Consider the following 22497-nt stretch of genomic DNA (forward strand, 5'->3'; position numbering starts at 1 on the left):
ACCTCTATCTAATTACTATCTGAAAAAACCACTGGCCTTTGCGGAAATCAAATTTACCCCTTCCCATGAGCTGCTCATTTTAAAATTGTTTAGGCAATAGTTTTATAAAACATTATGAGCCAAGATACAAAAATCTTCAGCGGCTCGCCTGTTTCTAGCAAAGGTCTGAAAAATATCAGAAATGGTAAATTAGTAAATAAACACAACAAACAGCCGATAATTGCTTTTTCTCATCTTGTATTCATTTATTCTCCACATAGTTGGTATATATGATATATATGATCATAGGGACGACTTAAAAGGTTTATTCCTAACTCCCATGTTACATTTTTTAATGCTTAATTGTTTAGCTATTGAAAAATAAGTATTTTGCACACCATGCAGTAATTTCCCGACCAACATTTCACATGGATTCCTGCTCTTCCTGTGTCTTTTCATAGCATGTGAATGAATGAGGGAGTGTCATTTCCCATTCTTTCTATTCATCAGCAAGTACCGCTGTGATTATGTCACAGCACTCGCTGCTTCCCTGTACGTGCACGCACCCGACGCGCTATATACAAATTCTAATAGCAGAATGGGATTCATCACAATGTGAACAAGCAGCAATCCATCGTGGTAACTCCCTACCCTCCAAGTGTTTGCTTGTTTCCCCCCACTTCAATTTGCATACAATATTCCCCAATTTCATCCCCTAATTTATCTCTTGTTCATCCTTACGGTCTCAGCCTGCTATTTTCCTCATCTCTGTCCCCAAGCGCTATGCGAGTGAACTGATAAGTGCTATGAAGCGCCGTACAAATAGGTACAGCTCCAGGGCTACTGCGCATGCCTGGGAGCCGCCACATTGAAAAGATAAGCAAATAACAGAGATGGTCTGGCCAGAACTTTGTGCACTTTGTGACACTCCAGCCAGGTTTACGGAGAGTAGCAGTGGGGGAACTGCACAGATGTGGCAGCGGCTGCTAAATGGCGGTGGTGGTCGGATCCATAGCAACAACCACCTAAACAAAGCGCAAGACACGGGGTGGACCCCATCGGATATCTAGAAAACATTGCACTACAAAAAATGAAAGGTATTTACAAAGATTAATATATTTAAGAACGGGAACCATTGGGGATTGAAGTATAAATTGTGAATAATCGAAATATATGAGCATAAAATCAATATTGGTAACTCCCCTCATTAAAGGGCTGTCTGGGATGTCTCTTTTTATTTAGCCCTCTTCTTTTTAATGAATAAGAGGATGTTTATTAAAAAATGCCCTCCCTTCCTATGTCGGCCACTAAACATTACAGCAGCGCACAAGCCTGTACATGCCTCCCCCCTCATAATCTGTGCAATGTACTGGACAACCATAAATTGCATAAATAGGCTTTTTGCTGCAGCCGAGGCTTTCCCCACTGCAGACATGTCACGTGTGTCCACATACAGACTTGATTTTTCTTAAACAGAAATTCTATTGTAAAGCTTTATTATTGTTCAAGAATAAAATGGCTAAATAAAAACAGAGAAATCCCAGAAAACCCCTTTGAGCTCATTCCCTCTACCCAAACATGGTTATTCTTTGTGGAAATTCCAGGTTTCCTCCAAAACGCTGGACTGCAATATATAACAAATTACCTTGCTCTCTCTGTTCGTTTTAAAGGTGGTCTTCCAGATGCAGTGATGCTCTTGGAGCGATTATAGCTGGGTTTATATCCAAGACCCCACTTATCCTTCAGTGAAGCAGCCTTTCAGCATAAAAAAGATCAAATTAACCACATTTACACAATGTTTTATATTACACATACACGATCATTTGTAACAACTTACCCTCATACTGGATCTGCGCAACTTCTTACGGACATCTCTACGGATATCATTAACTGCCACAGACTCAAGATGTTGATACCTCTGAATTTCCTGGTTTATGGTTCCTTCACTTGCTCCAAGTTTCCTTAGAGAAAATTATGGAGATTTTTAACAAATGCTTTTTAGCTAGTTTAGAAACATTATATATAGCAAAATATTTACACTGTCATTATTGGGTTTAAAACAAAACAAAAAAAATATAGCTTAGGCCCCATGCACACAAACGTATTTTTTTTCCTCCCGTAAATACTGGCGTAAATACGGGTCCTTTGTCACACGTATTCGACCCGTATTCCACCAGTATTTACGGACCCGTTTTCTCTGCACTAATCGGCAGCCCCTTCTCTCTATCAGTGCTGGATATAGAGAAGGGGCAGCCCTTTCGGGCAGAGTTTCCACAGCGATTGAAAGTAAAAGACGTTCATACGTACCCTGGCCGTTGTCTTGGTTACGCGTCCCTCTTTTGACATCCAGTCCGACCTCCCTGGATGACGCGGCCGTCCATGTGACCACTGCAGCCTGTGATTGGCCTGTGATTGGCTGCAGCGGTCACATGGGATGAGACGTCATCCCGGAAAGCCGAACTGGAGGAAGAAGTAGGGAGTTCTGGGTAAGTTAACTTTTAATACTATTAACTCCAGCGGTACTCACTGTCCCAGGTGCTGAAAGAGTTCCTGCCGATCGGTTAACTCTTTCAGCATCCTGGACAGTGACTATCCGCTGACGTCGCTAGCAACGCTCCCGTAATTACAGGTGCACATACGTAGCCACCCGTAATTATAGGAGCCCCCTACACTTCCATGGGCCTGCCCGTGCCATAATTACGGCCTGAAATACAGACATTTTCCATGTTTTTCAACGGCCCGGGCACCTTCCCGTAAGCAAACGGGAAGGTACCCGTGGCCAATAGAAGTCTATCGGGCCGTAATTACATGGGGCCTTAAAGTGTATCTGTCAACAATTTAGATTAGTTTATGATATATTCCATTGTGGGCATTCAGTTTCACGATCTATAACTTTTTTTTAGTGTCTCTTTCTGAGATTTTTTTTAGTGACTTACACTTTAAAGTAAATGAGACTAAAGGGATGGCTTGTGTGTGAATGAGTCTAAAGGCTGGAGCTGCAATGACGGCTCTGACCAATCATATTCAGTGCAGCTCAGCAGAGTATGTGAGGTCACGTGATTGACCAATCCGTTGATAAATCCTGTGTTCTAAGAGGGCTAGACAAAAGCAGAACCCCTCATGAAAATTTATCAGCAGCCATTTTGATAAGAGGCATAGATATATCTAAGGATAGCTGCAGTGTAAGTTACTGGAAGAAAAATAGAGTCACATAGTGTAGACTACATTTATCATATGCTTCTATAATGATTTGTCCAAAGACATAGAAAGACAGCATTACGGTGACAGACAATCTCGAACACCCTGGCGACATTGGCCGTACATTTACGGAGCTGGCGCTCTGCAGTTAGCCCCAAGTGTCCGAAATGTACGGCGTGGGGAAAGTGCGGGCACAGAAGCTTTGCTCACACCATTTGCAGCAGGTGTAAGTTTCATATTAAAGTTGACACTCTTCTGCAATGGCCGACTTTGGGCCATTTAAACCTACAGATGCTGCTAAAAACAAACGATTTTTCCCCTTTTAAAATGCTTTATTATGGAAAAATAAAAAAATATATATATATAAAAAAAGTACACATACTTGGTATTGCTGCAACTGTGACAACCCATACTATAAAATAAACACGTGATTTATCACGCATGACGAACACCGTGATGTTTTTATTGTGCAAAAGTAGTAAAACAATAAAAAAAAACGATATCAATTTTGTATATCTGTAATCGTTCTCACAAAAAAGAAAAGATAGTTTGTCATTTATACCGCATAGTGAACGTCATAAAAGTGAAACCCCAAAAAATAATGGCGGAAATGCTGTTCTTTTTTTTTTTTATTCCCCCCCAAATACAATAAACTATTAAAAGTTTTCAATACGACTTGCTTTCTCTTAAATTGTATTTTTTGATGTACATGGCACAGCGATGTTGATTTATGTTTGTGTATGTTTTTTGTGTATTTTCTGATGCTATCACGTGTGTACTGCTTCTCATATGGGTCCGTGTTTCTAGGACCAAGATTTGGTTTTGTACTGTTAGAAAAAGTTGTACAATTTCAATAAAAATCTATTGATTTAAAAAAAAGTTTTCAATACATTGCATGTGCCTTACAATGGAAACATTTTAAAGTTTTAACTCTCGGAATGCAGTGATGAAGAAATTAAAGAAAAAAAAATGATGTGTCTCCAAGGCTTAAAGCAGCTGCATCCTTTAGGGGACAAGTAGTAAAATAAAATATTTTACAACAGTCTTTATATATTCAGTCTCAATGATAGCCCTATGATTTTAAGTAGAAGTAAAGACACTTAATAAAGAGAATACAATCCAGAAAAACAAATGGTCTTGAATGCATAAAGGGATTTGGAAGAGCTCTTTCCTTGCCCACTCACTTGAGATCATCGATAACTTTGGCTTGTTCGTTCAGCTCTCGTATATCAACTAGACGTTTAACAAACTTCCGTCCTCGAGGATCTACAGTCTGACCTCCAGGCTGCCCTGTTCGTCTGTAGTCAGCTGTCTCCTAGAATAATATATCTTGTTATATTTAGATTTAGCCATATAGTACCATCAACTCTATTAGAACCAATAACCCTGTGAGTTAGGCATGCAGTAATCATGGATTAATTGAATTCCTTGTGAGATTCACCAGTGATCCGAGTTTGGTTGATTTGATTACGGTTGGATCATTTTTACATACATTTGCCCATGAATGAGACCTGCTTGCGTTCATATGGGAACTGACAGAACCGGAGTCAGATATTTCTGAACCAGAGAGATAATCTGCAGGGACTGAGTAACGTTGACGTTTGGGGTTCAGGCCAAGTAGGTGATTTACAAGTCGCTGACCAAAGGTAAGTTTGAGGCTTTCTCCATTTACACAAACTGCTTCTGCGTTCTAAACAGTAAACAGTACGGTTAGTTCTATTTAAAACTCTAGTTTGCACAGAATAAAATGGTTAAGTTGCTACAGATATTACATTTAATTGTACTCAATTCTATCTAAACAGAGCTGTAGGGAAACGGATTAATATGCCAATGGAAACTTCCCATACTTGAGCGACTATAAACATTACAATGGGTGATCGCATTATTAACAGTTCCCTAAAATGTAACTATTACCCAAATCATTCCCGTCCTAAGCAGAAGAAATGAAGGTAATAGGCTAGAGCAGCTGCAGAGAATTTGTTTCCTGCCAGGTTTGTCAGCAGAATACAAACATTGTTTATAGAAAAGCAGAAGGCATGGCATGGCTCCAAGTTGGAGATTGAGTATGGCCAGGTTCTCTCCCTGCTGCCTAAAAACCATGGCAAAAAGTGTGTGACTTTACTCTGAGTGCTATGTAGATGAAAGGAACTGCAGCACTCAGAAATTCCAAAAATGTGTTGGTCTTTATTCACCAAGCATAAAAAACTTGCAATGTTGGGTATTTATCAATCATCAAGAATTGGTGAATAAAGACCAACACATTTTTGGAATCTCTGAGTGCTGCAGTTCCTTTCATCTACATTGTATACAAACGGTCTCCTTGGACCTGGGACATTTTGCTGCGTGCACCACCCACTATTCAGGATTTGCTCTTTCCTCCTTGTGATGCAAACCTGGTTGTGCTGCTGATTCCTTGAAATGTATATTCTGAGTGCTGCCAAATGTTTGCTGCCATTTTAGGATGATTATTAGTGACTGTTTGCTGTAAAAATTGCGCAGCTCTATGCCACATAATGTTACCAGATTTTCCAGAACACAACTAAGCTAATGCACGTGAAGATGGTGTTCTAACAATCAAAATGCAGCAGAAACCTGTATGAACTGAGGGTTGAGTTGAAGGCTATGAACACCTTTGAGGGCATATTTTTTTTTCAATAAATAGTTCAGTGTGTTTTGTGTAACTTCGTAATTAGTCTTTATTAAAAAAAAAAAAAAAAAGTAAATTCATAAGTTAGATGTGATCGATTACAGGTGGATCCTGCGTGTCAGAGACATGCAGGACCCGCTGACACTGAACTCGTCAGGTCCGCGGGACTGACGGATTCAGTGTAAAGTGAACAATACAGCTGTTCTGTATAGAGAATAAAGAACAGCTGTATCTTACAAGTAAAACAATTTTTTAATAAAGACTAATTATAAAGTTACACCAAACACACTGACTGGTTTATACAAAAAACCAACCCCAAAAAACGCCCTCAAAAGGGGTTCATAGTCTTTACCCTTTCAAAAACAGAATTCATAAAGCAGGGGGGCCATTGTAGTTTTATTCTCTATATAAACATTGTAGTTACACAAAAAATACGTTTTTAAGTCTTGACACAAAGGGAGGTGAACATCCGTAATGTTTGGCTTTTACTGTAGAAATCTAAAAATGTAAACTATATACAGTAAATAGAATATGGAAAAGCACAATAACTAGAGGATATTGTGCACAACAATAAATGCAGCTTGAACTTACTGTGTGCACTGTGGTAGACATGCTGTCCACTTCATCTTCATCTGATATGTCAGCTATATTCACAGAGTTCAAATCTGCAATGTCATCAATGTCTTCTTCCCCGGTCAGTGTGGTTAGAGTATTGCCAAGAGCATTGAGCCTTTTACCAATATTTGGGTCCATTTGCACATCAATGCCACACATCTTCCATAAAACATTTAAAGTCCATGTGCCTGCACTGCTGCTTTCTATAGTACAGAAAAAAACAAAACACTTTTTTTTTTTATCCGATGTATATTTACTGTGCACTTAGATTTGACCCCAAGTAACCACAGTCTTCAGAACACAAGAGCTTTTCTAAGCCAATAGATGATTGTGTAAACTGCTCAGAGATTCGACCGTGTTTTGTCTAATGTGTATGTACCTTAACTGAAATAATAAACTTGGAGTTTTAGCTGCAGTTGTCTTGGCGCGATTGTGATGCAGTTCTCTCAATTCAAGACTATAATCTGGGTATACCGTAGTGTAAACCCAGGATATGCTATAGAAATAAAATAACTGTCAGCTCAACAATCTTTTAAATAATCAGCCAAGAGTAAGGGTAAGTCCACACGTCGCGTAAAAAATGTAGATTTTCTTCAACGGATTTCATTGCGGAAAAACGGATTTCATTGCGGAAAATCTGCAGCGTATTACAGAAACAGCAGAGTGGATTCGATTTGAACAAATCCCATCCACAAGATGCGTAAATAATTGGACAAAAAAAAAACGTTCATAAACTGACCTGCGGTGCGTTTATTTAATTCATAGCATGTCAATTTATGCTTTGGAATCGCTGCTTTTCTGTTGCAGGTTTTCACCGTTGAATTCAACGGGTAGGTAAAATTTGCAACACACAGCAAATATTGCAATTTTTGTGGTGGAAAAGCTGTGATTCCGCCGCAAAAATCACAACTCCGAAAGAAAAAAAAGCTATACTTACCCAGATCTCTATACTTCTTCGTCCAGGCCAACCTCCAGGGATAATGTTTCATCCCATGTGCTTGTGATTGGCTGCAGCGGTCATATGGGATAAAACGTCATCCCAGGATGCACAGACAACAGAGGGATGCGTCGCCATGACTACGGAGATCGGGATAAGTATAGGCTTTTTTTATTAACCGCTTTTTTCCGCAATTTGGTGCGATTTTTGGGTGACGGAATTCCCTGTGGGCTACAGGGCGAATACGCTGTGTATTTTTACGCAGCGTATCCGCCTTGTGTGAACATGGCTTAAAGGGAACTGGTTACCAGCATTTCACCCGGGTGGTAGTGGGTAAAAAAAAATCATTTTTATGTAACCTATAATTATCTAAGTCGGCTCTGTACCTTTAGTATTCAGTTTTTTAGTGTTCCCGAGCCGTACGCTAATGAGCATTAAAGAGAGTCATATCTTCGTTTGAAAAGAGTCATATCTTCATTCCTCAAGGCTTTCAAAGGTAACCTTGTCTCCTTACTCTTGATTGACAGCTCCTCGCCTCCCCCCAGCACACACGTAATCTCGCACTTGCAAGCGCACTATCTCAGATGAGATTTCGGCATTCAGGGCGGGCCAGTTTTTGGCGGTGGGCGGGCATAAGAAGTGAAATGAACGAGACTGAAGGTTATTACCATAAAAGGCGCAAAATGCTTGCAGACTGATATTTACGGTCGGAGGAGGAGAGGGGATAACGCCAATGAACTTTCGACATCAGCGGCCAGTGAGGGGTGAGTAGAGTTGAATAGGTGAAATGCTGATGACAGGTTTCCTTTAAGGGTGTATTCACATGTGCTGTTTTTGTGGCAAAACCCGCTGCAGAATTTCAAAAGAAAATGACACAAAACCATGTTCCGTCGGAGCTTTCCGTCAAAACAACGGAACCCTTGCACAACTGAGACAAACGGAAACCATTAGCACCGGATCTGTCACCATTGAAATCAATGGTGATGGAAACGGAAAGCTCTGGTTTCCGTTTGTGTCAGTCAGGGCTCCATTCCGACGAAAAACTCAGACAATTTGTTGGAACGGAGCCCTGGCGCAGATGTGAATGAAGCCTAACATGCATGTTTGTCTCAGCTGAATGAACATGTTACTTTGATACTGCAGGGGGAGACAAGTAGCTATCAGACACCTATGGTGACACTTATCTCCTGGGAAAACAAAGGTAAAGGAAAAATCTATGTGGTCAGACCATCATTTCCTCATCTGACAGCCACCCTCATCCAAAGATCTGACGGGCCTCATAGACATTTCATTGTTGGTGGATTAAGCTTTTGCTATAGAGCAGCATATTTTTGTCCCCCTGTTTTAATAAGTTAATATGAAATATATTTTTGCTGTTTCTCAATGGTTGTGAGTAAATCATGGGATATTTATGCCTAAGGAATTGGTGTTCCTCATGGAATATATTGTTTTCCTTGTTTGCGTGTATGTAAATCAATCTATGCATAGGGTGCAAACAAGACATTTTTTTGCCCAAAATAGAATGAAATTGGAGAACCAAACGTCTTATGAAGTTTCTAATTTTCTGTCGCAGATGACGGACTGTATCCACCTACCTGCAGAAGCCTGTCCTGTGGTCCTAGAGCACACTTCATAAGTTCCATCAGGTACTAAACCTAAGAAAGGAAGACATGAATTCACAAAGACATTGGGGCAGATTTACTAATGTGGTTGCGTCTAGACCTTGTCGTAAAATGTGCCAAAATGTGGTGCATTCCTGGTGCTTAATGTCACATCTAGTTTTAGAGCTCTGAAGCAAAAGCACCAAAAAGAACAGATATTTGTACCTCACTAGACACTTTTGAAAAGTATCTAAAAATAGGCGCGTGGCTTAGTGAAAAGGGGCGTGGTCTTAAATGTGCCAAAATGACCCACACTAAGTAGATAAAAGCTTAAATTGGTTATCTCATTAGACATAATGATGGGACATCTCTAAAATATGCCATCAATGTCCCCTCACAAACACTAGAACGAAGTGGAAGTGGACATAGAAAAGTGCCGTGCCTTTGGCTCCTGCCTGCTACACTTTGCTGTTACCAGAAACCGCATGGTCAGTCAATGGTACTAAAAGAGCAATTTAGCACAAAAAATATTAAATAAACAGAAAACAAATAATATACTTACATGCATTCATAACTAGGTCAGTTCTAATTTCTGGCTTCCAATCATCCCATGAGGTTTCAAAACCATCAGCAAAGCGAATGCAAAAGTTTTTAAAGTGTCCTTTGCTCACCAAAGACTCAGAAGAACAGGCTGTTATTAGAGTACTCTCAATTGTAAGCACCAAAGCAGAACCGGTATCAAAGTCAGCTGTATGATTTGTCTGTGGAAACAAAATGAACATGGTCAAAGTTACACAATGTTTTATTAATATAAACACATACATATATTTATTTTCCAACGCACACGCTAAACAATGTGATTTGCAGGTGGCCTAACCGATCAGTATGTTTTTTGGAGTGTGGGAGGAAACAGAGTACCCGAAGGAAACCCATGCTAACACATACAAACTCCATGCAGATGTTGCCCATGGTTTTTCTAGGTTGTTACCATACCTGTGGGGCACTGGTGATGGGTAAACATATACCCAGGTCATTAACCGTTAGTTGAAGGAAGAGCGTTCCCAGAGCCTGTGCAGATGTCTGTTGTATCCCTGGCAGCATGTCCACTACTTCCTTTGTTGCCATGTGAATATCTTTGTTGAGTGCCAGTCGCTGTTCATTCCAGTTATCATATGCCGCCTTGTAATTCAGCCAAAAGAGCACGGCTTAAAAAAAGCAAAATACTATTGTCATGATTTTGCTGATAAGCAATAAAGGGGATTTATGATTTTATATTGTACATATATATAAAGCTTTATTACTGTATCATGGAAAGTTATACAACATTAATATACCATAAACCAGAACCTGTACAGCCCTAACACTTATCATAGATGAGGGTATATCACAACAGTTTTCAGCCTAGGTAATCTTCCATTAATGTAACAGCCTGGACTCAGGACTGATACAGTTGATGGGTTTGCTAAATTTTTATATTGTCCTGAGTTTTAGTGTTAATGTGAGAAGTATTAGTTCTGTAGTGGTTTCAGTCTCTGAGTATAATCAAGAGTGTTCACATTCATTGACAGCAAGCAGAGATCTTGAAGTACTGAAGGATTGAAAAGTAAGCAAAGCCAGAAAACTTAATGCGGCATAAATACTCTTACATTTATTCTATGGGTCAGTACAAGTACAGTGATTTTACTACTTTTGCACATTCCATGAAAAAAAAAACAATTTTTGGTATGTCACTGCATTTCAAGTGCCCTAACGTTCTTATTTCTTAGTCGATGTAGCTGTACGTGGGCTTGTTATTAGCGGGAGGAGTCATATTTTTTTAAATATAACTATTTTAGGGTACATATATATTAATGCTTAACCCTTTATAGGGGGATGGGAAAAAAATGCAGTTTTTTTTAGTTTTTTTTTTAACCTTCACCGTGTGGTTTAACCCCTTGGAGACACAGCCAGTTTTGGCCTTGTGGACACAGCCTATTTTTTCAAATCTGACAAGTGTCAGTTTGTGTTAATAACTTTGGAATGCTTTTACCTATCCAAGCGATTCTGAGATTGTTTTCTCGTGACATATTGTACTTTATGTGAGTGAAAAAATTTCATCGATAAATTCAATATTTATTTGTGAAAAACACGAAAAATTTGGAAAAATGTGGAAAAATTTGAAATTTCTCAATTTAAATGTATCTGCTTGTAAGACAGACAGTAATACCACACAAAATAGTTACTAGTTAACATTTCCCACATGTCTACTTTATGTTTGCATCGTTTTTTTGAACGTCTTTTTATTTTTTTAGGACGTTACAAGGCTTGGAACTTTAGCAGCAATTTCTCACATCTTCAAGAACATTTCAAAAGGCTATTTTCTCAGGGACCAGTTCAGTTCTGAAGTGGCTTTGAGGGCCTTATATATTAGAAAGTCCCCATTAATCACCCCATTTTAAAAACTGTACCCCTCGAAGTATTCAAAACAGAATTAAGAAAGTTTCTTAACCCTTTTGGCGTTTCACAGGAATTAAAGCAAAGTGGAGGTGAAATTTACAAATTTCATTTTTTTGCCGAAATTCATTTGTAATAAATCTTTTCCTGTAACACAGAAGGTTTTACCAGAGAAATACAACTCAATATTTATTGCCCAGATTCTGCAGTTTTTAGAAATATCTCACGTGTGGCCCTAGTGTCCTAATGGACTGAAACACAGGCCTCAGAAGCAAAGGAGCACCTAGTGGATTTTCAGGCCTCCTTTCTATTAGAAAATATTTTAGGCACCATGTCAGGTTTGAAAAGGTCTTGTGGTGCCAAAACATAAGGAAAACCCTCAAAAAGGCACCATTTTTGAAACTACACCCCAAGGTATTAATCTAGGGGTATAGTGAGCATTTTGATCCCACAGTTTTTTTGATAAATTTCTTTGAATTAAGCCATAAAAATTAAAATCTAAATTTTTTCAAATAAAACATACAATGTTTTAATTTTTACAAGAAATAAAGGAGAGAAAACACCCCAACATTTGTAAAGCAATTTCTCCCGATTAAGGAAATACCCCATATGTGGTTATAAACTTATGTTTGAACACACGGCAGCCCTCAGAAGGGACGGAGCGCCATTTGGCTTTTGGAGCTCGAATTTTGCTATAATGGTTTTCGGTGCCATGTTGCATTTGCAAACCCCCTGAGGGACAAAAACAGTGGAAACCCCCCAAAAGTGACCCCATTTTGGAAACTACACCCCTTATGGAATTTATCTAGAGGTATAGTGATCATTTTGACCCCACAGATTTTTTTGCAGAATTAATTGGAAATAGGCTGTGAAAATGAAAATCAATTTTTTTCCCATAAAATGTAGTTTTAGCTTAGATTTTTTCATTTCCACAAGGGCTAAAGGAGTAAAAGCACCCCAATATTTGTAAATCAATTTCTCCTGAGCACGGCAATACCCCATATGTGGATATAAATTGCTGTTCGTATCCACGGCACGGCTTAGAAGGGAAGGAGCGTTATTTGGCTATAATGGTTTGCGGCGCCATGTCACATTTGCAAAGCTCCTGCGGGACCAAATCAGTGGAAACCCCTCAAAAATGACCCCATTTGGGAAACTACACCCCGGTATAGTGAGAATTTTGACCGCACTGTTTTTTTGCAGAATTTAGTGTAATTATGCTGTGAAATTAAAAATTTTATTTTTTCGAATAAAACATTGGAAATGTTACATTTTTACAAGGAATAAAGAAGAAAATGCACCCCAACATTTGAAAAGCAATTTCTCCCAATTACGGCAATATCCCATATGCGGTAATAACCTGCCTTTTGGACCCACAGCAGGGCTCAGAAGGGAACGAGCGCCATTTGGCTTTTGAAGCTCAAGTTTTGCTGGAAACGTTTTTGGGTGTTCTGTCGCATTTGCAAAGCCCCTGAGGGACCAAAATAGTGGAAGCCCCCCCAAAAGTGACCCCATTTTGGAGACTAAAGCCATCAAGGAATTTATTGAGGCGTATAGTGAGCATTTAGACCCCACAGTTTTTTTGCTGAACTTTGTGAAATTAGGCCGTGAAAATTAATATCAACATTATTTACATTAAAATGTTGAATGTTTTCATTTTCACAAGGGATAAAGGCGAAAAAGCACCCCAACATTTGTAAAGCAATCTCTTCCGAGTACAGCAATACCCCACATGTGATCATAAACTGCTGTTTGGACACATGGCAGGGCTCACTAGCGGCAGGAGCGCTATTTGGCAAGCAGATTTTGCTGATTTGATTTTTGGGCGCCATGTCGCATTTGCAAAACCCTGAGGTATCAGAGTACAGTGGAAGCCCCCATTTTCGAAACTACACCGCTAAAGGCATTTATAATTTGCCTGAACAAATGACAGGGCTCCGAGGTCAAATAGTAAAATAAAGCCCCGAGTAGTGACCCCTATCTTGGAAACTACTAAAGTAGGGCATATTAAGGGGTGTAGTGAGCATTTTTACCAAACGTGTTTTTTCATTAGAGATGAATGCATAGCGGTTGGTGCAAAGTAAAAATTAAAATTTTCCATTGATATGCCATTTTAGTGCACAATATGTTGTGCCCAGTTTGTGCCACTGAAGACAAATACCGCATAAAATGTTAAGCGGGTCCTCCCGAGTATGGCGATGCTATATATGTGGACGTAAACTGCGGTTTGAGCACGCTGTAGGGTTCAGAAGGGAGGGAGTGCCATTTGGCTTTTGGAGCGCAGATTTTTCTTGGTAGTTTTTATGTTTGGGGCATTGCTGGTATTTCAGTTTATAATATGGGGGCATATGTAAGCTGTGCGGAGTACATCAGGGCATAATAAGATGGTATAATAATGCGGTAAATAAATAATAATTCATAGATATGTGGCCAGTCAGAACCGATAAAAACAAGGGGACATATACAAAAACACTGAAAAAGGCCATACTTGCAAATGGACACAGCCAGGTCAGAAACGCTGATGAAGGAGTGAGCAGGTGCTTTAAATAATAATAGCCACTCCCACTAGTCTTGAGGGGAGTGGTGTGTGTGGTGCATGGGATGTGTAGTAAGAAATAATAAATGAATAGTGTGTGTGCAAGTGTAATACTATAAGTGAAATATAGGGGGCAGTAATGAGTGAAGTGCCTCAATAGAAATAAATGAATAATGGGGTGCAAGTGAGTGAAACATGGAGGGATAGTGTGTACGTCATGAGGCACAACGTGTATAGCCATTTGCAAGTATGGCCTTTTTCGGTGTTTTTATATGTGGCCAGTGTAGCACTGATAAATAGTGCCCAATCTTATCCGCTTTTGGAACACTGCACATTTTGCATCGCCATATTCTGAGAGCCAGAACTTTTTTGTTTTTTCTCCACCGGAGCTGTGAGGGCTTATTTGTTGCGGGACAAGCTGTAGTTTTCATTGGTACCATTTTGGGGTACATGGGATTTTTTTTATCACTTTTTCTTCCATTTTTTGGCAAACAAGGTGACCAAAAACAAGCAATTCTGACAAAAATTGTTATTCCTTTCTTTTTTTTAGGCCGGATTCACACAAGCGTGTTCAGTCCGGGATATACGGTTCATATGTCGGCAGTATTTCCCGGACTGAGCACACAGCAGGGAGCAGGGCTCTTATAGTCATCGTTATCTATGACTCTAGGAGTCGCTGCCTCGCTGCGGGAAAACTGTCCCGTACTGAAAACATGTTTTCAATACAGCACAGTAGTTCCGCAGAGAGGCAGGGACTCCTTGCGTCATAGATAACGATGATGCTAGGAGCCCGGCTCCCTGCACTGTGTTCGGTCCGGGAAATGCAGCCGACCTGCGGACCATACATCACGGACAGAACACGCTCGTGTGAATCCGGCCTTACAGTGTTCACCATGGCCTATAAATGACATTTTACTTTATTCTGCAGGTCAATGCGATTACGGTCGATACCATATGTATATAGGTTTTTTATGTTTTAAAGCGTTTGCACAAAAGAAAACAACACTTTTTTTTAAAAAATAATAAATTTTTTGTGTCATCATATTCTGAGAGCCATAACTTTTATATTTTTGCTGTGTTCACCGTGCGGGAAAAATAACGTTATAGTTTTGCAGTTTGAGTCGTTACGGATACGGTGATACCAAATATGTGTACGTTTTTTTTAACAGTTTCATTTTTTTCCTGTAATAAAAGACTTATTATAGGAAAAACGGCAGAGTTGAAACTTTTATTTTTACACTTTTATTCAACATTTTTATAAACTTTTTTTCCCCCCACTAGTGGACTTGAAGGCCTACACTTCTGATCTTTCTCTAATACATTGCACTACCCACGTAGTGCAATGCATTAGAGCTGTCAGTTATTCACTGACAGCAAGCCTATTGGGCTAATTGGCTTCCATACGTGGCAGACCAGGAGGCCATTGTTAGGCCTCCCGGTGCCATAGCAATGATCGGCAACACTGCACATCGCAGCAATGTCGATCGGCTAAAAATTAAGATGCCGCGATTGATCGCGGCATTTAAGGGGTTAATGGCAGGGATCGGAACTAGCTCCGTTCCCTTCCATTACAGCACGGCGGCAGCTGTAACATACAGCTGACACCGGCGGCTGATGTCCCAGGCTCAGCCTGCGCCATCTTGTTTCTGGGGACGGAAGCCTTTTAGACCTCGCCTCCGAGCGGGACCTAACAGGTTTCCGTACTTGGGAGACAGGAGGCCATTGTTAGGCATCCGGTCTGCCGGAGCAGTCATCGGAACCTCACGATTACACCGCTGGCTTCTGATCTGCTGATAAACCCCACAGATGCAGCGCTCGTTTTTGAGCGCTGCATTTTAGGGGTTAATCGGCCGGATGGTAGACTAGCTCCGGTACTGGACATGCAGCAGGGTGTCAGCTGCAATATACAGCCGACACCCGCTGGCGATGGTGCGGGATCAGAAGAGCCCGCACCATCATCATCGCGTACTATTACGTTGCTTTACCTCAAGACCTTGGCGACAGCAACGTAATAGTACGTGACATGTCGCCAAGGGGTTAAAGGGAACCTATTTGTCTACCAAACTGGTCCCAGCATTTGGGAGGCCTTGCAAAACTATGTTTGCTTTGCATTACCTTGTTTGTCCAGATAAACGACTGTCATTTGCATATGTCTATAAGGTCACTTAACTGGACAAATAAGGTAGTACAAGGCAAACTAAAGGTATGTTGGCAGATAGTTTTGGGGCTCATTCAGGGGAGCGTAAAACTCGACTATGTGCTGTGCGTGGAAATCACTCACAGCACACGAACCCCTTGATTTCAATGGGACTTTTCACACAGCGAGAGTCCATTGCGTGTCCAATATTGGTGCGTTTTCACACACCTACGTGCCAATTGAAGTCAATGGGTGCGTGAAAACCGCGCACAGCACACGGATGCAAAAGTGCTTTGCGAGTGCATGAAAAACACATGCCACTTGCAAAGCACACTGATGCAATAATGCAATGCACATGGACAGATTTACACACGTAAATCTGTCACGATCATGTGAATGTAGCCTTACAAGACCTACCAATCATTGGAAGTTTGGTAGACAAATAGGAGCCAACAGGTTCCCTTTAAATAATGTGTTAACTTTATTATATGGGTCGTTACTATTGCGCGGATACCATATACAGTATGTGTATTTTTTAAAGATTTTGCTAAACAAACCACTTTTTTAATTATTTTTTATCTGTGAACACTTCTTTGTTTTAAATAAACATTATTTTTTTAGTACCACTAGGGGGCTTCCCAATGCAATCTTCTAATCGATTATATAATGCTTTAGTATACTCAGTAAATCAAAGTATTATTGCCTTGCAGTAATAAACTGACAGGCAATCTATTAGGCAGTGCCGCCTTTATTATGCCCCCAGCTGACATGGCAACCCTTCGGCGCCCTTCTGATCCTGTCCGTTACAGCGGGAGCCCATGACGTACACTAAATGGATTCTATAGCGAACATGCACGTCGTGGTAAGGGGTTAAATGTACTGTATTGTATAAACCATACTAATAAAGACATAGAACTGCTAAGAAATGGGGTGAAGGCATACCACAGAGAAAATATAGTACGTATAAAAGCATTTTATGTTAAGAAACAATGAAAAAGGATGCACATGTTTGATACTAACAAAATGAATCTACTTGTGTACGCCTTAATGCTACAGAGATACATTGGGAAAGAGAAACTAAACGTTAATAAAACTTTTGACATGTCATAGTGACATGTCAGACATTTTGATCAGTGGAGGTCCGAGCACTGAGGCCCTAATTGATTGCTAAAATGAAGTGGCAGAAAGTCTCATGTGAGCGCTGTGCCACTTAGATTCTGATCGGCTCTGCTCAGCTTCCCTCAAAGTCAAGCGAGCGGTGTATGGACTTATAGTCCGTATACTGTTAGCTTGGCTTTCTGAGGAGAGCGGATTAAAGCCGTTCAGAAACAAGGCGATTCTGACGGTTCATTTTAACTATCAGTGGGGGTCTCAGACCTCGGACCTCCATGGATCAAAACTTTTGACATGTCACTGACATGTCAAAAGTTTTACGAAAGTTTAGTTACACTTTAAGAGTAAAAACTTTATCATGGTAGTCAAATGAAGGTAGTAAAAAAAAATATATGGCTGATAGTACCTCTGTCAAATGCCACAGGCTGTGCATAGACTATGGGTCTACTTAGAGTAATAAGTACTGCTTCTCTGCCTGTTGAACCACTGATCTCCTCCTGAAATGCATTGCGCAAGCCAATTCGGGTTTTAAAATATGCAACTTGATGAAAGTCTGATCCAGCCTCTTCATAAACCTGCATAGGACAAAGCAAACAATTAAAATGCAAATACGGCAGGATATGTCAATTACAATCAAGGAAAATACAGTATGCAAAATATACATAAAGTTTTTATGTGTAAAGGTATATAAACCAAACAAGATATCAAGTGATTATTGCGCTATACATTTGAATCCTTGGTTTCTAAAACATATTAGATTCAATCTCTATAGGACATATACATAATGTTACATAGGTGGATCAGCGGGATATCCAGAAGAAATATAAATTAATAGTCCACCGTCTAAAGTAGAAAGACAACAGGCGTAGTCTGTGATAGTAAAGCCTTGCTGTGTAGCGTAGCACGGCATTTCAACTCTATGTAGACGCAGTGATGCCGCTGAGAGTGTTTGACGACTTTATAACGTCACTGCATAGTCTAATAGCATCAAATCTACAAAGCTTTTAGATGTCTTGACATCATCCAGATACATCGGAAGAATTCGACATATAATAGATTCGACTACCTAGAACGGTTATCTCGAATAGAATTTTGAATAGATATTACAGCACTGCAGGCAGAATTTACAGGTTGTGCCATTCTCAAGGAGACACATTAAATACATCGTAACCATATCTCAATAGATAATATACAACAATGTTGGTGAACGATTTATTGGCACTAATCATCTTTCTTTTTTTTTTAATAAGTCTGCTAAAATAGACCTTTGAGCCAGGAAAATACTAGCAGAAAATGACTAGAGTTGGACCTGCGTGTCCACCTATAATTCATTTTTTTCCCCTGTCTTAGGCCTCATGCACACGGCCATGCCCATAATCACCGCTCGCAATTGCGGGCACGGTCGGCCACCAGCGGCCGTGTATGAGAGCGCGGCCCGTCTAATACGAAGAGTAGGACATGCTCTATAATTCCCGGAACGGTTCTACAGCACGGACACCTATCCGTAGCCATACGGAAAAGTTTTCCTGTCCTATAGAACCGAACGGGTCCGTAACTGCGGACCGTATTACAGTCCGCAATTACGGAGATTTTTTATGGTCGTGTGCATGTAACTTTTCTTTTAAAGAGGCTCTGTCATCACATTATAAGTGCCCTATCTCCTACATAAGGAGAATTGGCGCTGTAATGTAGGTGACAGTAATGCTTTTTATTTTAAAAAAAGATCTATTTTTAACACTTTATTAGCGATTTTGGTTTATGCTAATGAGTTGCTTAATGCCCAAGTGGGCGTATTTTTACTTTCGACCAAGTGGGCGTTGTACAGAGGAGTGTATGACGCTGACCAATCGGCATCATGCACTCCTCTCCATTCATTTACACAGCAGCATTGCATTCTTACTAGAACACAATGTGCAGCCACATACACAGACATTCACGTTAATCAAGTGTCCTGATAATGAATACACATGACCTCCAGCCTGGACGTCATGTGTATTCAGAATCCTGACACTTCTGAATCTTTTCTGTGAGATTTCCAGCAAGGGAAACGAAATCTCGTTTACCTCGTAATCTCGCGATTACGCGGGAAATCAGCATCTCCATAAAGCGTATCAGCAGAGGAAAGCATGAAGTGCTCGAAAATATCCTGGTAGACGGATGCGCTGACTCTGGACTTGATATAACACAGTGGACCAACACCAGCAGATGACATGGCTCCCCAAACCATCACTGACTGTGGAAACTTTACACTGGACCGCAAGCAACTTGGATTGAGTGTCTCCCCACTCTTCACCCATACTCTGGGACCTTGATTTCCAAATGAAATGCAAAATTGACTTCCATCTGACTTTCATTTTTTGCGGGCGAGCTGCAGTTTCTATTGATACTATTGGGCTATGTGAGACTTTTTGATCCCTTTTTTATTTTTTTTAACTTTTAATATTTTCTTAAAATTTTTACAGTACTAAAACCTTTATTAAACTTTTTTTTACACATTTTATTAGTCCTCCTAGGAGACTTGAACCAGCGATCGTTAGATTGCTGGTACAATACACTGCAATAGTACTGTATTGCAGTATATTGTCATTTTTACAGGAGATGAAGAAAGGCACTCCAGGGCTGCCATGACAACCATCGGCATCCCCCGATCACGTTGTGGGGGCGTTCCCTGTCTCTAACGTCTTAGATGCTGCGATTGTGATTGATCGCAGTATCTAAGGGGTTACATGGCCAGGAACAGCGCGATCGCTATTTCTGGCCGTTAGTCCCGGGTGTCGGCTGTAATACACAGCTGACACCCGCTGAAGAGGATGAGCCAGTTCCAAACATCACTCCCTGCACCATGACGTGCTATTACGTCGTGTTGCATGTAGGGTTTAAAAATCAACACACGTTTAAGAGCTGTAAAAAAAATAAATTAAGAACTGTCAAATATACATGTGTTACTAAGCAGATTAGTACATAATACATACACAAACACTCACACCATATAGCTAAAAAAAATAATAAAATATTAAAAAAATAAAACTCTATTAACCTGATGCTTCACGATCTGCCCAAGTGCCAAGTTCAAGTCAACCTGACATTTTCCAAAAAGCTTCAAATAGCTGCTGCTTCCAGGCATGGCCTTTGTTTGAATCCGATTTGACAACTCCAGTTCTATTAGTCCAGTCTCGAATCTGACTGCTCTCATGGATGGAGTCGTAGCTGTCACTTGAATTCCCTAAGAAGCAAGATAAAATAGTACTTAAATGTAACTGTCAATGTTAACTGTTAAGATTCTAACTATTGTATTACCAAAAAATACTAAGCATAGGTATATATAATGTTCAACGAATAGCACTGGTAATTCACTAAAGATGTATGATACAATGCCCTGATATGTAATGAATTATACAAGGTACTGAACCACCCAAAACATCAAAAACAGATTTTTGAATCCCAACAGGATCTTCCTGTTTAAAGCATTAATAATTACAAGCTTTTTCCTAATATAGAGTCATGGTGAAGTATCTGTATGACAGAGCAACATTTGTCAGCTACCTGTTGGCACCATTAGGAGGCCAATCTATATATGACTTCTATTGACCTAAATGAGAGCCACATACACATATAGAGGTAGCAACAGGCAGCTGACATTTTTTCCAGTTTGTATGTGAAGAACAGAGGAAATGTATTCCCTCTTAAATAAACTGAGCACTGTAGACTTTTCAAGTATATTAAGAAAACACTCCAAATCCTTTATGAATACAAGCTGTAAATACGGCACCTCCCGGTCTTATTTGTCCCAGAAGCATCACGTGGTCACAACTATAACTACTTTTGGCACACAAATAGTTGTAGTACTTTTGGCACAGGTAAAAAACATTAAAGATTAAGTATATACCTTAAAACGCAAGTTGAGGGAGTAAAGAAGGATTTTTGGTTTCTCTCCATCTGTAGTGCCGTCATGTTCATTCCAAAGAGGAATTGGCTGCTCTCCACCTGAAAATATGTTCAAAGGACATTACAAGGTTACTTGCACAGGTTTTTAAAGAGGTATTATGGTTTTAGCAAATAACGGTTATTCTTTATAGAATGAAAAGTTATACAATTTTTAAATGTTTCTTCTGTTTCAATTTCAAAATCTCTGCTTACGGCCATTTATTAGGGACCCTCACTATTTACGCCCAGTGGATAAAAATCTGTCTGGGTCATGTGATGATCACACAGATGCTTGGCTCGTGGCAAGACAAAGTCCTGATAACTCAAAAGTAGGATTTTTAACCCCTTCCCGACATTTGACGTAAATGTACGTCATGGAAAGCATTGACTTCCCGCAAAATGCCATACATTTACGTCAAATGTTTGGCACCGGCTCAGAAGCTGAGTCGGTGCCATCATCGTCGGATCTCAGCTGTATCTTACAGCTGACATCCGACTGTAACGGCGGGGACCGAAATTAGCTTCGATCCCCGCCATTAACCCCTTAAGTGCAGCGCTCAAACGCGATCGCTGCACTTAAGGTGTTTGCAGCTCATCGGAGCCCCAGCAATGAAATTGCCGGGGTTCCGGTGGCTGCAATGGCAACCGGAGGCCTAATACTGGCCTCCCGGTCTGCCTAGCACCGAAGCCGGTCAAGATCCGCCCGGCGGCGGAGCCTGATCGGCTTCCGTAGCTGCCGGCAAGATGGCGCCGGGTCAGCTAGCTCCGATCCCTGCCATTAACCCCTTCGATGCAGCAATCGAAAGCGATTGCTGCATCGTAGCGGTTACTAGCAGATCGCCAGCCCTGAGAGGCAATCGGGACTGGCGACTGCTGTTATGGCAACAGGAGACACAATGGTCTCATGCTCTGCCATTACGGAAGCCGATTTAGGCCCCGCCGGGAGGCGAAGCCTAATCGGCTTGCTGTCAGTGAATGACTGACAGATCTAATACATTGGACTACATAGGTAGTGCAATGTATTAGAAAAAAAAAAATCTGACCGTTGGACCTTCAAGTCCCCTAGTGGGACTTGAAGAAAAGTGTAAAAAAAGTATAAAAAAAGTATACAAAAAGTGTAAAAAAAGTGCAAAAAATAAGTTTGAAAACAATAAAAGTTTCAAGTAATCAAATAAAACACAATCCCCCTTTTACTCTTATCAAGTCCTTTATTATTGAAAAATAATAACAAAACCATATGTATTTGGTATCGCCACGACCGTAACGACCTGAGGTATCAAAATATTATATTATTTATTGCACGCGGTGAACAGCGTAAAAAAAAAACGTAAAAAACTTTACCAGAGTTTCTGTTTTTTGGTCACTTTGCCCTACAAA

At 40.3% G+C, this 22497-nt stretch overlaps 1 protein-coding gene across 7 annotated transcripts in view; it reads right to left on the minus strand.

Annotated features, from left to right (window-relative positions):
- BLTP1 (bridge-like lipid transfer protein family member 1) overlaps positions 1 to 22497 on the minus strand; it is a 381561-nt gene that overhangs the window by 70222 nt on the left and 288842 nt on the right. For 6 of the 7 annotated variants that reach the window (XM_075860492.1, XM_075860489.1, XM_075860493.1 and 3 more), the window contains 10 exons: positions 21083 to 21180; positions 20234 to 20419; positions 17603 to 17771; positions 9971 to 10182; positions 9540 to 9738; positions 8972 to 9031; positions 6416 to 6642; positions 4362 to 4492; positions 1817 to 1940; positions 1625 to 1734 (listed from right to left, as the gene is read on the minus strand). In XM_075860492.1, the coding sequence (XP_075716607.1) occupies positions 1625 to 1734; positions 1817 to 1940; positions 4362 to 4492; positions 6416 to 6642; positions 8972 to 9031; positions 9540 to 9738; positions 9971 to 10182; positions 17603 to 17771; positions 20234 to 20419; positions 21083 to 21180 (1516 nt within the window). Of the gene's footprint in view, positions 1 to 1624; positions 1735 to 1816; positions 1941 to 4361; positions 4493 to 4669; positions 4868 to 6415; positions 6643 to 8971; positions 9032 to 9539; positions 9739 to 9970; positions 10183 to 17602; positions 17772 to 20233; positions 20420 to 21082; positions 21181 to 22497 lie in introns of all 7 variants that reach the window. The other variant, XM_075860494.1, reaches the window with a different exon arrangement.

The sequence above is a fragment of the Rhinoderma darwinii genome, chromosome 1 (assembly GCF_050947455.1).
Source record: "Rhinoderma darwinii isolate aRhiDar2 chromosome 1, aRhiDar2.hap1, whole genome shotgun sequence".
Taxonomy (NCBI): domain Eukaryota; kingdom Metazoa; phylum Chordata; class Amphibia; order Anura; family Rhinodermatidae; genus Rhinoderma; species Rhinoderma darwinii.